The 16,056-nt window shown below is 33.5% G+C and overlaps 1 protein-coding gene across 47 annotated transcripts in view; it reads right to left on the minus strand.

Moving 5' to 3' along the window:
• Positions 1-16,056, minus strand: part of RIMS1 (regulating synaptic membrane exocytosis 1) — a 477,707-nt gene that overhangs the window by 266,340 nt on the left and 195,311 nt on the right. For 45 of the 47 annotated variants that reach the window (XM_072832402.1, XM_072832369.1, XM_072832366.1 and 42 more), the window contains 2 exons: positions 10,140-10,353; positions 7,882-7,893 (listed from right to left, as the gene is read on the minus strand). In XM_072832402.1, the coding sequence (XP_072688503.1) occupies positions 7,882-7,893; positions 10,140-10,353 (226 nt within the window). The remainder of the gene's footprint in view (positions 1-7,881; positions 7,894-10,139; positions 10,354-16,056) is intronic. The other 2 variants (XM_072832362.1, XM_072832364.1) reach the window with 2 other exon arrangements.

Consider the following 16,056-nt stretch of genomic DNA (forward strand, 5'->3'; position numbering starts at 1 on the left):
TAGTGAATGGATAAATGTTAACACAGAACTATCAAGATTCTTCTAGAATAGTGATATGAGGTGCTCTGCAGACTCCCTCTCTGGTAAAACAACCATACTAGTGAAAATTACTTAAAAAAAATCCATTTAAAGTCCCTTGAACTTGTCCAAAGGGCATGTAGAAAATGGAGAAATGTTTATTCGAGAAAATCTACTAAATCCCCATAAGAACAGTGAAAGTCTGTTGCATTTGAGTTACAACTCACTCCCTTCCTTTCCCTCAACCAGCTCAGCAAGACTGAAGTTTTATTCTGGGGGGATATAGCCAAAAACATAGGTTTTCCCACCTACCACCAGTTCCCAAAGAAGGACTACAGTATCTACCCCAGAGGAGAAGGTCATTTTCATTTCTCACTCCCCCATTCTGGCTTTCTGTTGCAGAAGCTCTATTCCAGGCAAGTGTAATTGAATGGTTAGGAGTTCCCTTCCTCTACTCATTTCCCAATTGTAGGACTGAAGTTCTATGCAGGTGTGGCAGACCAAGATTACTGGACCTCAATCATCTATGTCCTAGCTTGCTCTTAGGGCAGAGGTTCTATTCCAGGAAAAGTAAGAACAAAGGTTGCTAACTTCATCCAGTGCCACATTCATAGAGCAAGAGTATCTATCTGAGAGAAGCAGGCTTCTGTCCCTATCTCTATCTCCAGAGAAGTAGCACAGAGGTTCTGACTAGGGGAAAAGGCAGATTCTAGAAAAGCTTTGTAGCTTTCCCCTGAGGGAACTGATTTTATTTGGAACAGAGGTTGGAAAAGTTCAAGCACAACATCACTGTTAAGAACAATGGTACTGAACCACAGGAGGAGGCTGATAGTTCTATGAGAGCAGTGAGTGAAACAATACACAAACTAGAAGTTTAATAGGGAGATCTAGGGAAACAGATAAGAAGCACCTGGAATTGGAGTAAGCTTTAAAGACTGAATCCAACACAAGCAGAATAGCTAAAAGCTTAACAAGGAGATCAGGAAAAGAGAGAGACAAAGACAGCTGATTAAAAACACTATCATCCCCGGTGGTGAGGAGGTCAGAGTGATATGTACATTTCCAAAGCTGTGCCCACATCTAATGATATCAGAAATTTCACACTGCAGGGGAAACAGGTTTCACTGAAATAATACTGCCAACTCATTAAACAAAAAATGAAGCAAACAAACAAATAAGAAACCCCAGGAGGGGGAAAGGGACCACACAAAGATTTGCTACAATGTGTTATCTGAAACAACCAGGAATTAACTATAAATTATGAGACATGCAAAGAAACAGTAATGTGTGTCTCATTAACAGGAAAAAAAAAAAGCAGAAAACAGAACCCTCCTTTGAGAGGACCTAAATATTGGGAATATCAGATGAAGATACTAAATGAGCTACTATCAATATGTTCAAAGAACTAAAAGAACCATGTTTAATGAATCAAGGGAGTTCTAACAGTGTAACATCAAATAGGTAGATACAGTAAGACATAAATTATTAAAAACTAAAATGATTCTAGAGTTGAAAAGTACAATAACCAAGATAAAAAAAATCACTACAGGGATTCAACATTAAATATAAGTTGGCAGAAAAAAGAATGAGTGAACTTAAAGATAGATCAATAGTAATTATGCAATCTGATGAAAAGAGAGAAAACAATGATGAAAAATGTTCAGAACCTCAGGGAGATGTGGGCTACCATTAGGCACACCAACATATGTATAATAGGAGTGGCAATAGTGAGGAGAAAAAGGGCAGAAAAAATTCAAAGCAATAAAGGCTGAAAAACTTCCCAAATTTTATGGGAAACATTAAACTATATCCACAAGCTCAATGAACCATACTAGGAGGTACATACTAGGAGGTACACATAATAATAGATGTCAAAAGCTGGGAAAGATAAATGTTTGAAAGTAGCAAGAGAAAATAACTGATCATGTACAAGAGACTCTTAAAAAATTAATAACTAACTTCAAATAAAAACAATGGAGGTCTTAGACAGTGGGATGATATATTTGAAGTTCTGAAAGAAGTAAAAGAAGCTGTCAACCAAGAATCTTACATCCAGTAAAACTAACTTTCAAAAAATGAAGGTGAAATAAAGGCATTCCTAAATAAACAAAAGCTGATAGAATTCATTAGATTCACTGTAAAGAAACACTAAAGGAAATTCTTAAGGCTAGAAGTGACATTAGACAATAATATGAATTCACATACAAAACAAAAACTGGTAAAGATAATTATATAGGTAAATATAAAAGTATTATTTCCTATTTCTTCTTTAAGTGATTCTAAAAATAGTATAAAACAATAATAAAATACTAGTATTGTCAAACCTGCAACATATGGAAATCAAATATACTTGGCAATAACAGCATAAAGGAAGTGGGTGAAAGCAATGTTGCATTGGAGTAAGAAAGAATACCAGATGGTAACTTGAATCCACAGGAAGAAATGAAGAAAATCAAAAATAGTAAATAAGAATATTATATAACAAATCCTATAAATACATGCTTGCTCTTATTTCTTCTCTCAGCTTCATTAAAATACATAAGATTATATAATTATATAAAGTAATAATTACAAAAATATATTATTGAATTTTTAACATATATAGACATAAAATTTATTAAAATAATAGTACATAAAGGGGGGAAAGGAGAATAGAGCTATATAGAATTAGTATTTATATCTCTTATTGGAAGTAAGGTAGTGTAAAATTAGATTCTTATAAGTTAAGATGTATATTGGAGACCCTAGAGCTACTAACTCAGAAAATGTATTGAAAAACATCACTGACATAATTAAAACATGATTAGAAGAGACTCATTTCATGCAGAGGAAAGCAGTAAAGAAGGAACTGAGGAACAAAAAATGAAGTACATAAAAGGAAAATAAGAGACAAATACGATCATATTGATAATAATATTAAATACAAATGAATTAAAAATCCAATCACAAGGCAGAGATTGTCAGGCTGTCTTTTAAACAAACAAACAAACAAACAAACAAGATCTAAGCATATGCTATTAATATGAGACACATGTTAGATTCAAAGATAAAAGTAAAGTCAAAAGGATGTCAAAAGATATACCATGTAAACAGCAACCATAAGAGAGCTAGAGTGGCTTTAGTAATATCACACAAAAATTGGCTTTAGTTGTGAATAATAATATACTCCCCACTAGTAGCAACAATAATAGAGAATCTCTCTGCTAATGAAATCTGTTGGATGGCAGACATCAAGGATATAATGAAATTTGAGTAGCTGATGACAAAAAATCTGGTTGTTACTTAGTCTTTTTGTATAACTGTTTACATGCTACTAAAAGCTCACATCACTCAAGAAAATATCTTGTACACAGTAAAAAAATAGTCCTTTACATTCTGGGCTTCAGTTTGTGTGTTAATTTTGGGCCTGTGGCTGAGTGGTAAATCTGCTGAAGCTGCTAGTTCTTTCTGCATATTTAAAAACCAGTCAAATGGCAATAAAAAAAAATCTCTTACTTGTGTTGTGCACCCTCGGGATAGTTAGTCTAGACAGCAGATATTAGATTCTAAGGTATCTTAGATTTGACAGAGCTCCTGTTCTGATTCATACAGATTAATAAGTACATATATAATTCTAACATAAGGGACATAATCTCTAGAGAAGAAAGAAACTGAATTTCTGATACTATGAATATGCTAGCCTTTTAAGAAGAAAAAGCTTTCTCAAGAAATTGCTAACGTGGAAGCATTTTTATGTAAGAATCTAAATCCACAAAATCAAAATGACTCCTTAGAGATATCAAGCCAGTTTGATTATTTTCACTTAAAAATAGTTTCATAAAAAGCACAATGAGATACCATGTCACTTCACGTGCAACATGATGGCTCAACAAAACAAAACAAAACAAAACAGAGAATAACAAGTATTGATGAGTGTGGAAAAATTGGAACCCTTAAACATTGCTGTATGGCTGTTAGGGAAATTTGTCAATTCTTCAAAATGTTAATCATAGAGCTATTAAATGACTCAATAACTCAACTCTTAGGTATATAAACAAGACATTTATCAACTTATGTTCACAAAAACCAGAGCATTCACCCATGGTTTAGTCTTTAGCTTCCTGAAAGCTGTTTCTCTGCAGCTCTTTTCCTTATACTACAAGGGACTATTTTTACTATACTCGAGTGGAACTCCTTTTGTTGTACTAGCATCTGTATTTAACATTGATTTGTGAAATTGCAATTTCCTGAAACAAGTTTTATAAGTGCATTAAATAATGATTTTGGGGTGGAGCAAAACTGGATTACAAAATTCCTAATGATTATTGAATATTAGCAAACATTCCTAAATGGTAATGCTAAGAGCAAGAGATTAAGATTCCATGCCTCATGGGGCACCCATGGGTGGCTCAGTAGGTTAAGTGTCCAACTCTTGATCTCAACTTGGGTCTTGATCTCAGGGTCTTGAGTTAAAGCCCCATGTTGGGCTCTACATCCACTTACCAAAAAAAAAAAAAAAAAAAGGAAAAGAAAAAAGATTTCGTGCCCTTGAAAAATAGTACAGTGAATTCCTAAAACAAATTTGGAATAAAAAATTTACAACTTTCTGAATTACCTAACAGTAGTTTTTACAACTTGATGTGTTACTCCCCTAAAGGATAAGCACAACAACATAAGAAATACCTTGAGAAATCTAATCAACTGGGCAGCCTGGGTGGCTCAGCAGTTTAGTACCTGCCTTCAGCCCAGGGCATGATCCTGGAGACCCACGATTGAGTCCCATGTCGGGCACCTTGCATGGAGCCCACTTCTCCCTCTACCCGTGTCTCTGCCTCTCTCTGTGTGTCTCTCATGAATAAATAAATAAAATCTTAAAAATAAAAAAAAGAAATATAATCAACTAAATTGCTTATTCAAAATTCTCCTCTGAGGCACCCTAACATCTCCTTATTGAAATGTTTGTCTATATGTCTGTATTTTAAAACTTTAGGCCTGTATTATTTTTCTGGGAAGAATAAGAGAACAATTCTTGCAGAAAAAAGCAGTCATCAGATTAAACAAAATGAAACAAAAACAAAAACAACAACAACAACAACAACCAAAAGATCAAGAACAGGAAAGTGAGCCCAGGCAAACTCTAACATTCACTTTTTCAAAAGAATGAAGTTTGAAAACTATGATCATATTCTTTGTCATGACATGGACTAAATGTGGACAACTCTCAGAAGATTTTTTATAATAAAAATAAATATTTAGTACAATCATGAAAGTCATTTTTTAAAATGGTTGATTTTATTAACTTGCTTGTTTTTTTATCTATTGTCTATCTGTTTTTTTTTACACATGATATTTTAAAGGTAGGCATGTGCAGTTTTCACATTTGAGAAGAATGAGAAAATGGTAGGATTCTGTTTTTCATGGTATTGCTGATATTTTCTATAAAATACTCTTAACTTATTTTTTTTACACTCTTAACTTATAAAACCTGACACTTTTTGTGAAAATAAAGATTAACTAGAAGTGTAGCAAGTTCATTTTTAGTTTCTATATTTGTAAAACAATCCCTCTCACCCAACCAAAAAAGAAATACTGATGAAAATTTATGGGAAATCCCAAAGAAATTTAACTTGGAGGATTCAAGGAAGCTGATTTACCAACAACAAAGTGTTCATGTTATCAAAGGAGTTACCTAAATTTCATACTCCAGCACCAAATAGAGAGTAAAAACAAAGTCAAAAGCAATTTAAACAAACTGTGAGGAATTCTACACTATTCCTATATATTTAGGCATGGAAGAGAGCTTTCAGGGAAATAAGTAACCATAATCTACCTATGAGAGTATGCATTTATATAAAACGCTCTCCTATTATAAGCTATCACATGTGTCAATTGCAAAGTGATTATGACAGCCATTTTCCTTATAAGCAAGTACATAATCCTTCAAGTTATTAAGAGAGGTGATTCAGGCTGAGTGAAGTTTTAAAATAAAAAACTGCCAGTCTGCAAAAAATATGATCATTAATACTTTTTGCTGGACTTAATAAAAGGCATGTTTATATGTTAGCTATCTTTAGGTCTTCATATCATACACATTAGTATTTTAGTCATATTTATTCACCAATTTAACAGACTAAGCAAAATTCCTTATTATTTTATTGACCAAGATGTAGATTGTTTTTAGAAACATTTTATTTACCCTTATTCCTCTTCCTTTTCCACTCACACCAACACATACACTATAAATTATCATTTCTTTACCAAAAATAAAAGAGCTCAGAGAAATAGGAAAAGAACCAACAATCAAGCACTTTGTTTACTATTTGGTTATTCTCTTTAACTCAACTAAAACAAAATCTGGTTTCAGTTTCCTTGGATTCAAATGGCAATTACTTGAACAACTTCAACAGACTGAAAAGGGTTTCAATGAAATTATGATTTGTCATAATTAAGTACTTTGGTACTTAAAAATAAGTGGTAGATATAAGCATTCTAATTAAAGAAAATAACTGAAAGCGATTGTATTTTATAGGTCTTTCCACTCCATTTTTAGCCTGAGAACCACAAAATGTACCTGAATTCTCATTACACAGTCAGTAATCATAATAAGTACAAAAAAACCTACCATTACGGGAAGTGTTGCCCAAGCGACAATGAGTCTGCCCAGCCCTAGAAGAGTAACTGAAGCCTTATACCACCAGGCCTATAAAGCACCAGCATTATTATTTACTTAAATGTTTATTCTTTAAAGTAATTTAAAATTATCTACATTTCAAATGCAGATTAACTCAAAGTAATATTCATTAAACCAAAGGTGTGATATTCTAGTTTGATATTTTTTCTAATACAGTATATTAATATGTTAAAATAATACCCCTAAGATGATCTCACATGTCACCAATGGTGCAGACAAACACATTTAGTGAAAACTAACTATCCTATATAATTCTCAACCTGATTCTTTTCTCAGAGAAAAAAACTGATGAACATATATTAGTATCAACATTAAAATATTAATGTTCAGCTTAATGTCGTGCTTGCTATGTATGCACTATAGTATACATCATTTAAATTTTAAAACAGTTGAAAGGCAGCTGAGTTGATATATTGAACCCAAAATACTCATTGCCTCAGTCTCATATTGGGAAGTTACTGAGCTTTGGGGAAATTGTAATTTACACCAAATGAAACTATATAGTTTACGTACAAAAGACAGGTTGACTGAACATTCCAATTGGATCCTATCTTCATAAGTCTAGCCTCTGTGGTTTCTATAGCTGGTAAGAGTGAAAAGTGACCTTTTACTACCCTAGGGAGTGATTTCTATGCATGAGAGAGGAAAAAGGGGGCAAAATGTGATTCAGTAGGACAACTCTGCCACTTGTGTTCCATAGAAAAATCATTTTATTTTGAGCTTTTGATTTTAATTTGACCTATTCTTGGCACTAAACCAGTATATTCAATTTCTTCTGCAATAAAATTTCAAATCACCTGCCTATGCATCTACTGAGTGCTGAGAAAGGTACAACCTATTGGAGTTTGTTTTTCCAATGAGTTTATTCCATATTGCAGATGGAATCATCATCAAAACTCAGAAAGCTAAGAGGACAAATTGGTTCACAATGACTTAAGTTATAAATGACTTAAAACATCACTGTTCCCATGAACTCAAACTACCCATACTTTACCTATTAATATAAAGCTCTGTAATGCCCCTAGATGTTCATTTTATTTATTTGTTTTCCATGAGAACAGGGGATGAGCTTTTCCTAGCACATACTTTCTTTGTGAAATTATAGTGACTAGCAAGACTAGGTGAAACATTCACTTAATAAAGTTCACAACATTATAATAACAAATGATAAAAAAGAAAGCATGGATTCTAACCACTTTGTCCTCCTTTGGGAAAGCATCCAAGGAAGCAGAGCAAAAAGAGAGGAAAAAGAAGAAGAGAAAAATAAAAATAAGGCATATATAATAAATAGATTTAAAGAGAACAATCATGTATTATTTTAAACTGTTAAAACACAGTTATTTTAAAAAGTAAATGTTTACTCTGCCCCAAAGTATTCATTGTTCAAGCTTTCATTGAAAATGAATACATACAGATCCTGTATATATAAGAAGATACAAAAATTGAGTACTATAATTTCCAAAATTTTTAGAACTTGGATTATTACACGTATATTTAAAACATTATTCAGAAAGAAATCTTAATTACTATTAATATTATTATGAATATATTTTTGATTAAATATTAAAGCAGTGCTTTCTTTTATTTTGTTCGTCTGAATATTTTTTGCAAATGGGATGAGTTTAGTGAAGACAGATTGACCACATTAGGCTTGGATGTCTACTCCAAAGCAGAGTACCTCTTAGCTCAATTTCTTTTAAATATGAGTTTAACCCAAGTAATTGTAATATATCAATAGTTAACTGTATTGTCAACTTTCCTCAAACCTATAAGTAGAAAGTTAAAAACATTCAACAACGTAAGTTCTCTGTCAGTAGTTACACTCTGCTGATTTGCACACTACTACTTATTGCCCATACCTTTCGAATTGGACAGTACCCCTATACCAAATGGTTTGTTAAATACTTTGACTATCATGCCCAGGTCTCATCTGTGAGAATTCATTTCAAACCAGTGCACTTAAGAACACTAAAGAAGGGATAATTAACAAACAGGTCTTGTACACCTTTTTATGTGCCAGTGGTATTTTAACCCAAAGTTGTTTTAAAAAGCTTTAACATAACATATGAAAATTAACTAAAGAACTTTTAGGAGGAAAACTTATTTGTTAATCAGAATAGCACCTAAAGAAAAATTAAATAAATATCATAAAGACCTAGATTTTAATTATCATAATAATCATATACAGTAATTATTATTATCAGTTTCATAGATAAAGAAGCTGTTGTTCAGAGAAGTTAATTATCTTCCCAAGGCCACGAAGATAACAGTGGGCTCACCTTAACATACACGATAGATCTATTTTACTGAATATCTTAATTCCACTGGAAGAGATTTTTAGAATACCCTACTTGCAATTCAAATACACTACCAATGAATACAATGGTGATAGGGAGGTTGATTTTGATTTTGACTATGATTTTCTCAATTAGGAAAATATCAAAAGCACTTACAGCTTCCACATTATTTTTAAATATAACTTTGTACTATGTTAAATTGCGTATGTAATTAAATAATATAGGAAATAACTTAGGGAAATACTGGGAATTCTTCAGGTACATGATAATCTTAACTGTTCTGTACTACATTGCAGATCTATATCAAAGAAAACTCACCCAGACATCCCTATAAATAATTTTACTGTACTATGATATGGATTATAATAAAGTACATTAAAATGTATTCTAAATTATTAGAATTTATTTAGAACTTCATCAATAATCATACTTAAGAGGACTAAATATGATTGTGTATATTTAAAGCACTGGCTTACCAGAAGACCAGCTCTTATTTAATTAAGCCAAACAAGGAAACTTCATTGGATTAAACTAAATAGAGAAGTAAATAGAGAAGAAAATAGTGCAAAAATCCCCCCAATTTAAAAGAGTATGTTTTGACATACTCTTTAAATATCCAAATAATTTCCATTAGAGAAACTTAGCACTACATTACTTTACTATGACAATAAATAGGAAATTACTCTCACAGAAGCTCATCATTGCTTCATACATATTATCTTGGTTTAATTTTAATGCCATGCAGTTTACCTTATATTTTACTTTCATTCAATCTGAAGCAGTTGCAGAAATGAAACTTTTTTCTTTCATTTTACAAGAAGAACTGGGCATAATTACTTGCAAGAGTTTTATAATTCATGATACTAAATATATATTTACTACCTTCCTCAGAAAATTTACTCCCACAGATAACCTGTGGGTTTTGAATGGGAATTGTTTATTGAGATACATATGGAAAATACCTTTTTATGAATTGTTTTCATCACTGCTCCACAACTAGGAACCTCATGAAAAACAGAAAATGGGGACGGGGAACATGAACGTCTACATTTATTCCCAGGTGTGCTTTCTAACATGCATGTGTTTTCTGCTTGGGAGGTGCACTGCTTTTCCCTCTGCACTCAGAGTGCCTTGCACACTCAGGGAACACTCACGTTGTTGGATCGCAGAGACACGCGGCCTCCACAGCGAGCACAGAACTTGGTGCGGCAGTAGGAGCAGAGATGGCCACACCCATCAGCAAACTTTGTCTTATGACAGATTCCGCAAGTCGGAGCATCATCTTTGTGCTCTCCCTGGTAACGTCGTGCTTCTTCCCCTATTTTTCTCACTTGTTCTTTATAGCTTTCAAATTGTTGATGCAATCTCCTGGGCAAAACAGAAAATGGTAGCAAACTAAGTAAATGATGGAAGACAAAAAACAAAAGCAATTTTTCCTAACAGAACAGTGGTATAGCTATTTGAACTAAATCAAAACATACAAGGCATTTTTGCCACTAATCTTACCTCCAACAGTAAAAAATGTATTTGCGTGTGTTCCATTGGTTCCAACTGTGCTTACCAGCAATGAACCATATATAAATAGACTCTATATAATCACTGTTTTGATCACAACAGTGGGATCCATGTATCCACTCTATGCCTCCGCTTCTTTGAAACATGTGGCTTTCAAAGTATTTGGACTGGGGAACTCAACAATTTACAATTATACTCATGTATGTATACAACTGAAGCAAAAGTTATACAAAATCCTTAGTCTAACTATATGTGATGTACTCTGGCATATTCTATCTCATTCTATTTTAAGTTTAATAGTGATTACTAATAAAAAAAAAAAACAAAACTTTGTCGTAGCAACTTGATTCCATGGCCCACTATTTGAGCATGATGTATACTTGGAAAAATACTGTTTTAAATTACAATGCTATGCTTCTGTCTTCCACAGAATATCTTCCTTTACTCCTCTCCTTGGAGATTATTTATATATTCAGTGTCTGATTTCATACAGTATACAAAATGTTACCTTATACATTATAATTGAGCTCACTAGTCTTTCCACATCACATGAAAAGTTCTAATCTAGGGGATCCCTGGGTGGCTCAGCTGTTTTGTGCCTGCTTTTGGCCCAAGGCATGATCCTGGAGACCCGAGATCGAGTCCCACGTTGGGCTCCCTGCATGGAGCCTGCTTCTCCCTCTGCCTGTGTCTTTGCCTCTCTCTCTATCTGTGTCTCTCATGAATAAATAAATAAAGTCTTAAAAAAAAAGAGTCCTAAACTATACCTTGCTAATATTCAGATTTTTACATACTCCAACTTTCCTTGATCTCTTTCAGGTTATATGTATGAGAGCTACTACCACTCTATTTAACGCATGCAACCAAAATTGTTGAGATAAACCATTTCCCATAAGAATGATCACACTTAATATGATTCAAGTCTCTTCCTCTCCCCATCAGCCCAAATCCCCCAATCTTAGATTGCTACAAATAAAAACTGTTTGCTGTTCTATACAGAATACTATGACATTCAGTGAATCCCCCAGTAAAAGAATGCCTTAGTTTTGTAAATGAGAACTGAAAGAGTTGTCCCAGGCCTAACCAACAGTATTGGCTATTATGACAAAGGAGAAACCCCTGGGAAATTCATCTGAGCACCCAAGTGAGCATGCTGGATGTGACTATTTCCTTGGACACAGAGTACGCACACATGCTATAGTTAATATAGGCAGTTAGCTTGATTCTCTACACCTAAGATAACTGTGGGAACTGGTACTCCCTGGAAACTGAATCACGAAAGTTAACTGTTAGGACTGTAGTGTTTGAAGTACTGAGATTTCATTCTATTTTCCTTTTAATGTCAACACCTCTTGAACAGAATTTTAACGATTACTTTAAACATTTTGAATTCTCTCTCCTGCTTTGCCAACTGACACTTTTTCTATTTAATTCCCATAATTAAAGCAATCATACTTGCTCTAGGAAATAAAGTAGTTTAGAATCTGAAGCCCTTCTCGACTTAAAGGCTAGCCAATTTCAGTTCCTAGAAAGAAACAGTGATCAAGCATATCTGATTGACTTGAAGAGTGAAGTTATTTCATACATTAAATTTTTTATTCCTTAAGCACCATTAATCTAGGCTCAAGTTGGTAGAAAACAACCATGGACATCTATTATTTCAAAAGTAAACTTACAAAATAGCATTGGAAATCTTAAGACTTCTATTAAAGAAAATAATTATTAAGGAGTGGGAACAAGGAAATACCTCCAATCAAAGAAACAGATATAAACTCTAAGCACAGAGAGAGTGCATGAATAAATATTGTGAAAACCAGCAAATCAAATTTATTTAAGTAAATATAAATGAGAAAGCCAGGCTAAGGAAAAAGTTTCCCTATAAACTTACTTTGTAATATAGTATATGATTTAGTATGGGTGTTGGCAGACTTAATATTTCTGCCACACCATAAATATGTTAGACTTTGGGCTGTATAGTCTCTTTTGCAACTACTCAACTCTATTGTAGCATGAAAGTATCATAGATAATATGTAAATAATAAGCATAATAAATGTGGCTCTATGTTCCAATAAAACTTTATTACCAAAACAGACAGTAGGCCAGATTGGGCCTGTGGACCAGTTTGTCAGCTCTAGATTTAGCATATGCTCTATACTGAGGGATAATTATTTAAAAATCCATTTTTTTTTTTTAAATTCAAACATAGAGGGGGCAGGCACCTGGGTGGCTCAGTGGTTGAGACTTTGGCTCAGGTCATGATCCCAGAGTCCTAGGATCAAGTACCGCATCTGGCTCCCTGTGGGGAGCCTGCTTCTCCCTCTGTCTATGTCTCTGCCTCTCTTCACTGCATCTCTCATGAATAAATAAATAAAATCTTTTTTAAAAAAATTCAAACATAGAAGACTTTTATCCATCCTATAGGGCCCAATCAAAAAGAGCCTTTTATATAATACATACATGCAGGGCACTGACCACTGAGATGAAAACTTGCTCTGTGATGATCACATAGCATTTTATTTGGTCACTTACAGTATATATTTAATTGTATACTATTAGTATTTCTATATATGACATCTTTCCTCTACCAAACAGTCAAAAGTATTAAAAATGCAGAGTTTACCAAGAAAGTTAAGACATAGACCCTCTGGGTAGTAGTCAATACATACTTGCTAACTGGAAAAGTCATATACAAATATTTTTTCTTAGTCCATTTTGAGAAAAAACAAGTTCATACAGAGAATCATATATCCTGAAAAAACTTACTGCCATCAAACACTGAAAATACCAGATAGGATATCTAAAAGAAGAACTTTTAATTATTGAGTTGGGGAAGAAGTATGAAGATCCACAAAGGAGAAAAATAAAATAGGAGAGTGGCCCTGAAGAGACCACTGCCTTTGTGACAATGCTGAGGTTCTGGGACCAAGAACATAACTTTTAACTTTCATACAAGTGAGCAAAATAATGTTGTAGTTAGGTACCCACCAAAAATAATTGAAATGGAGTGTGTGATTGCCAAACTGGTAGAGGGAAAAACACGGAACAAGAAAACAGTCAACCCATAGAGGACAGGAGTTGAAACAAACACACACAAAGCCGGACAGTTATAAATTATGGCACACAATGGTAGAAATAATCCAATACCTCAGGAGCCACACAGTACATGTAACGTCATGGACTGCAGCATCATTAAAAGACAAAAGCCAACATGTTAGATTTTTAAAGATTTAGCTAAATGAAGTTTAGAAGAGATATAACTAAACTGTAAAGGATATTTAAAAGAAAAGAATGAAAAATAATACATCCCCATAAAAGAATAAGGAAAACAACAACAACAAAACTGGGATCATATTTATGGCAAAAGGCATTACTAAAGATAAAAAGGTATTTTAAAAAGTATTAATTTCATTTCGTACAAGACAATTCTAAACCTAATTGCATATAATAATGTATAAAGCCAAAAAATGATAAAACTACTAAAGTAAAGAAATCCACCTTCATAGTATACTTTTATAAATCTGTCTCTCTCTGTAATTGACAGGCCAGACAAAAAATAAATGATAGAGTATATTTAGATATTATTAACAACTTTGCATATTTATATGTATACGTCTTTTCCAGTAGAATAAAATTGTTAAGCTTATTGAGTACAGTACTTATTCATACATATTTATTGTGCTCAGTGGAAGAAGACTTTTTTTGCATACAGATATGAAATTTTTCAAGCTCTGGACCTCAAAACTGAAAATGTTTTCTTTCTTAAGCTGAGCAGTGGGTGCATATTGTATGTTTTATTCTTTGTCTTTATATTTTACATTTATGTTATACAATATGCTTTTGCATGTATGAAGTATTTCATATTTTAAAAAAGGAAAAAATCAGTTCTATCTCATCAAATATCATTAAATAACAAATGAGTGCTATAAAGAATTGGAGAAAAACAATATATATGAGACAACATTGAAATCTACAATAGAGCTCACCATTTATGCCTAATTAATTTAAAGAAGAAATGCATATGTTTAAATATATGATAACTTTATGAAGTAAATTCCAATCTTATTGATGAGGAAACTAATTTTTGTAGAGGGCTGTGTTTTTCCTTCCCACCTGAATATATCATGAAAATTCGCATACTTCAGGTCTTACCTGAGCCCATATAAAGCATGACACTTGCAAATGAAATGTTTCTGAATGCAGGACAGTTTATTATCAGGAAACGTCACATTGTGATTATGACTGGTTGATGGTACATGACCAGAAGCTGACTATGGAAAAACATAAAGCTATGCTGATGAAATCAGGCCATGAAACTTCCATAGACCTGTTATTTCTGCTCACTAATAGTTTCATTTAGTTTTCAACTCCTGTACAGTATTTATTCCCAAACTCTCTTTTCTCAAACTGCTTCAAGCTACTGGGTTCTCCTAAAAGACTCAAAATACTATTTTGGTGATTTATGAACTCAGTGTCCATTCCCAACTGAACAAATGCTTGTGCAGCTTAGGCTATGGGGTTTCCCAGGACACGACAGGTGAGCAGGCAGCAACATGTCCTTCTCCACTAGTCCATGGCAAGAAGGTTGGTAAGATAAGGCTTCTCAATTGAGGTATGACACTGAGGTCTCTAGGTTCTCACTTTCTCCATGGGACATTTTAGGGGAGAAGTTTTCTTCCAGTCTCTCTTCCAGTTGGAAGAAAAACAGCCTTCAGAGTAGTTTGTAAGGATGGCAAATGCCAGGGGACAGTGTTCTTCTCCTAGAGAGATGTACCTAAGGGGTCTGGGGCAGCTCTTTGACAAGTGTTTGCTCCACAGCTCATAAGGCCATCCACACAAGCATCACTCACATCCTCCTAGAAGCTATCCCTTGGTGGCCTGTTCATATCTGTATACTCTTCTCATATATATTTAAAACTCCTTCCTGGTTTTGGCAGCAATCCATGTTTACACTACTTGTTTGGACATTCCCACAGGGAGAGAATTATTTTTGTCATAGGCTTCTTCCTCTCTTTACAGGTAGGACTCCCTTATTCCTCACTGAAGGAAAAAGTCCAACCAAAGTACCTATAGACCCCTCTAATTTATTTCCCACTGTGTTCCTTTTTTATCAGCAGACACTATAAAAGAAAAAAAGGAAGGAGAAAAAGCAGAGAGGAAAGGAGGGAAGGAGGAAGGTATGACATTTATTATTCTCACTTCTTCAAAACCTACTTACTCTGTAAGCTTCTGCAACGATCTTCTAAGCTGTCGGTTAAAAATCAAGCTTAATTCCCTTTTCTCAATTTGTATTCCCCTTATGTTATTCTGATATCTCACTCTGTCAAGATGTTGTCCTCATAATAAATTTTGCTTTTGGAATCAGGATATTAGTAGTGAAACCATAAACAGCATATTTACTTTTCGTATCTGATGTTTTAATGCCTTAATCCATATCAAATATGTGACAGTGTTCTATTATGAATAATAAATGGAGATACATATTTTATTATACAGTATTATAAATGCCAGTAAATGTTAGTAATGCAGGACTGCAAATGTAAAATTTTTTTGTGAAA

The sequence above is a fragment of the Canis lupus genome, chromosome 7 (assembly GCF_048164855.1).
Source record: "Canis lupus baileyi chromosome 7, mCanLup2.hap1, whole genome shotgun sequence".
Classification (NCBI taxonomy): domain Eukaryota; kingdom Metazoa; phylum Chordata; class Mammalia; order Carnivora; family Canidae; genus Canis; species Canis lupus.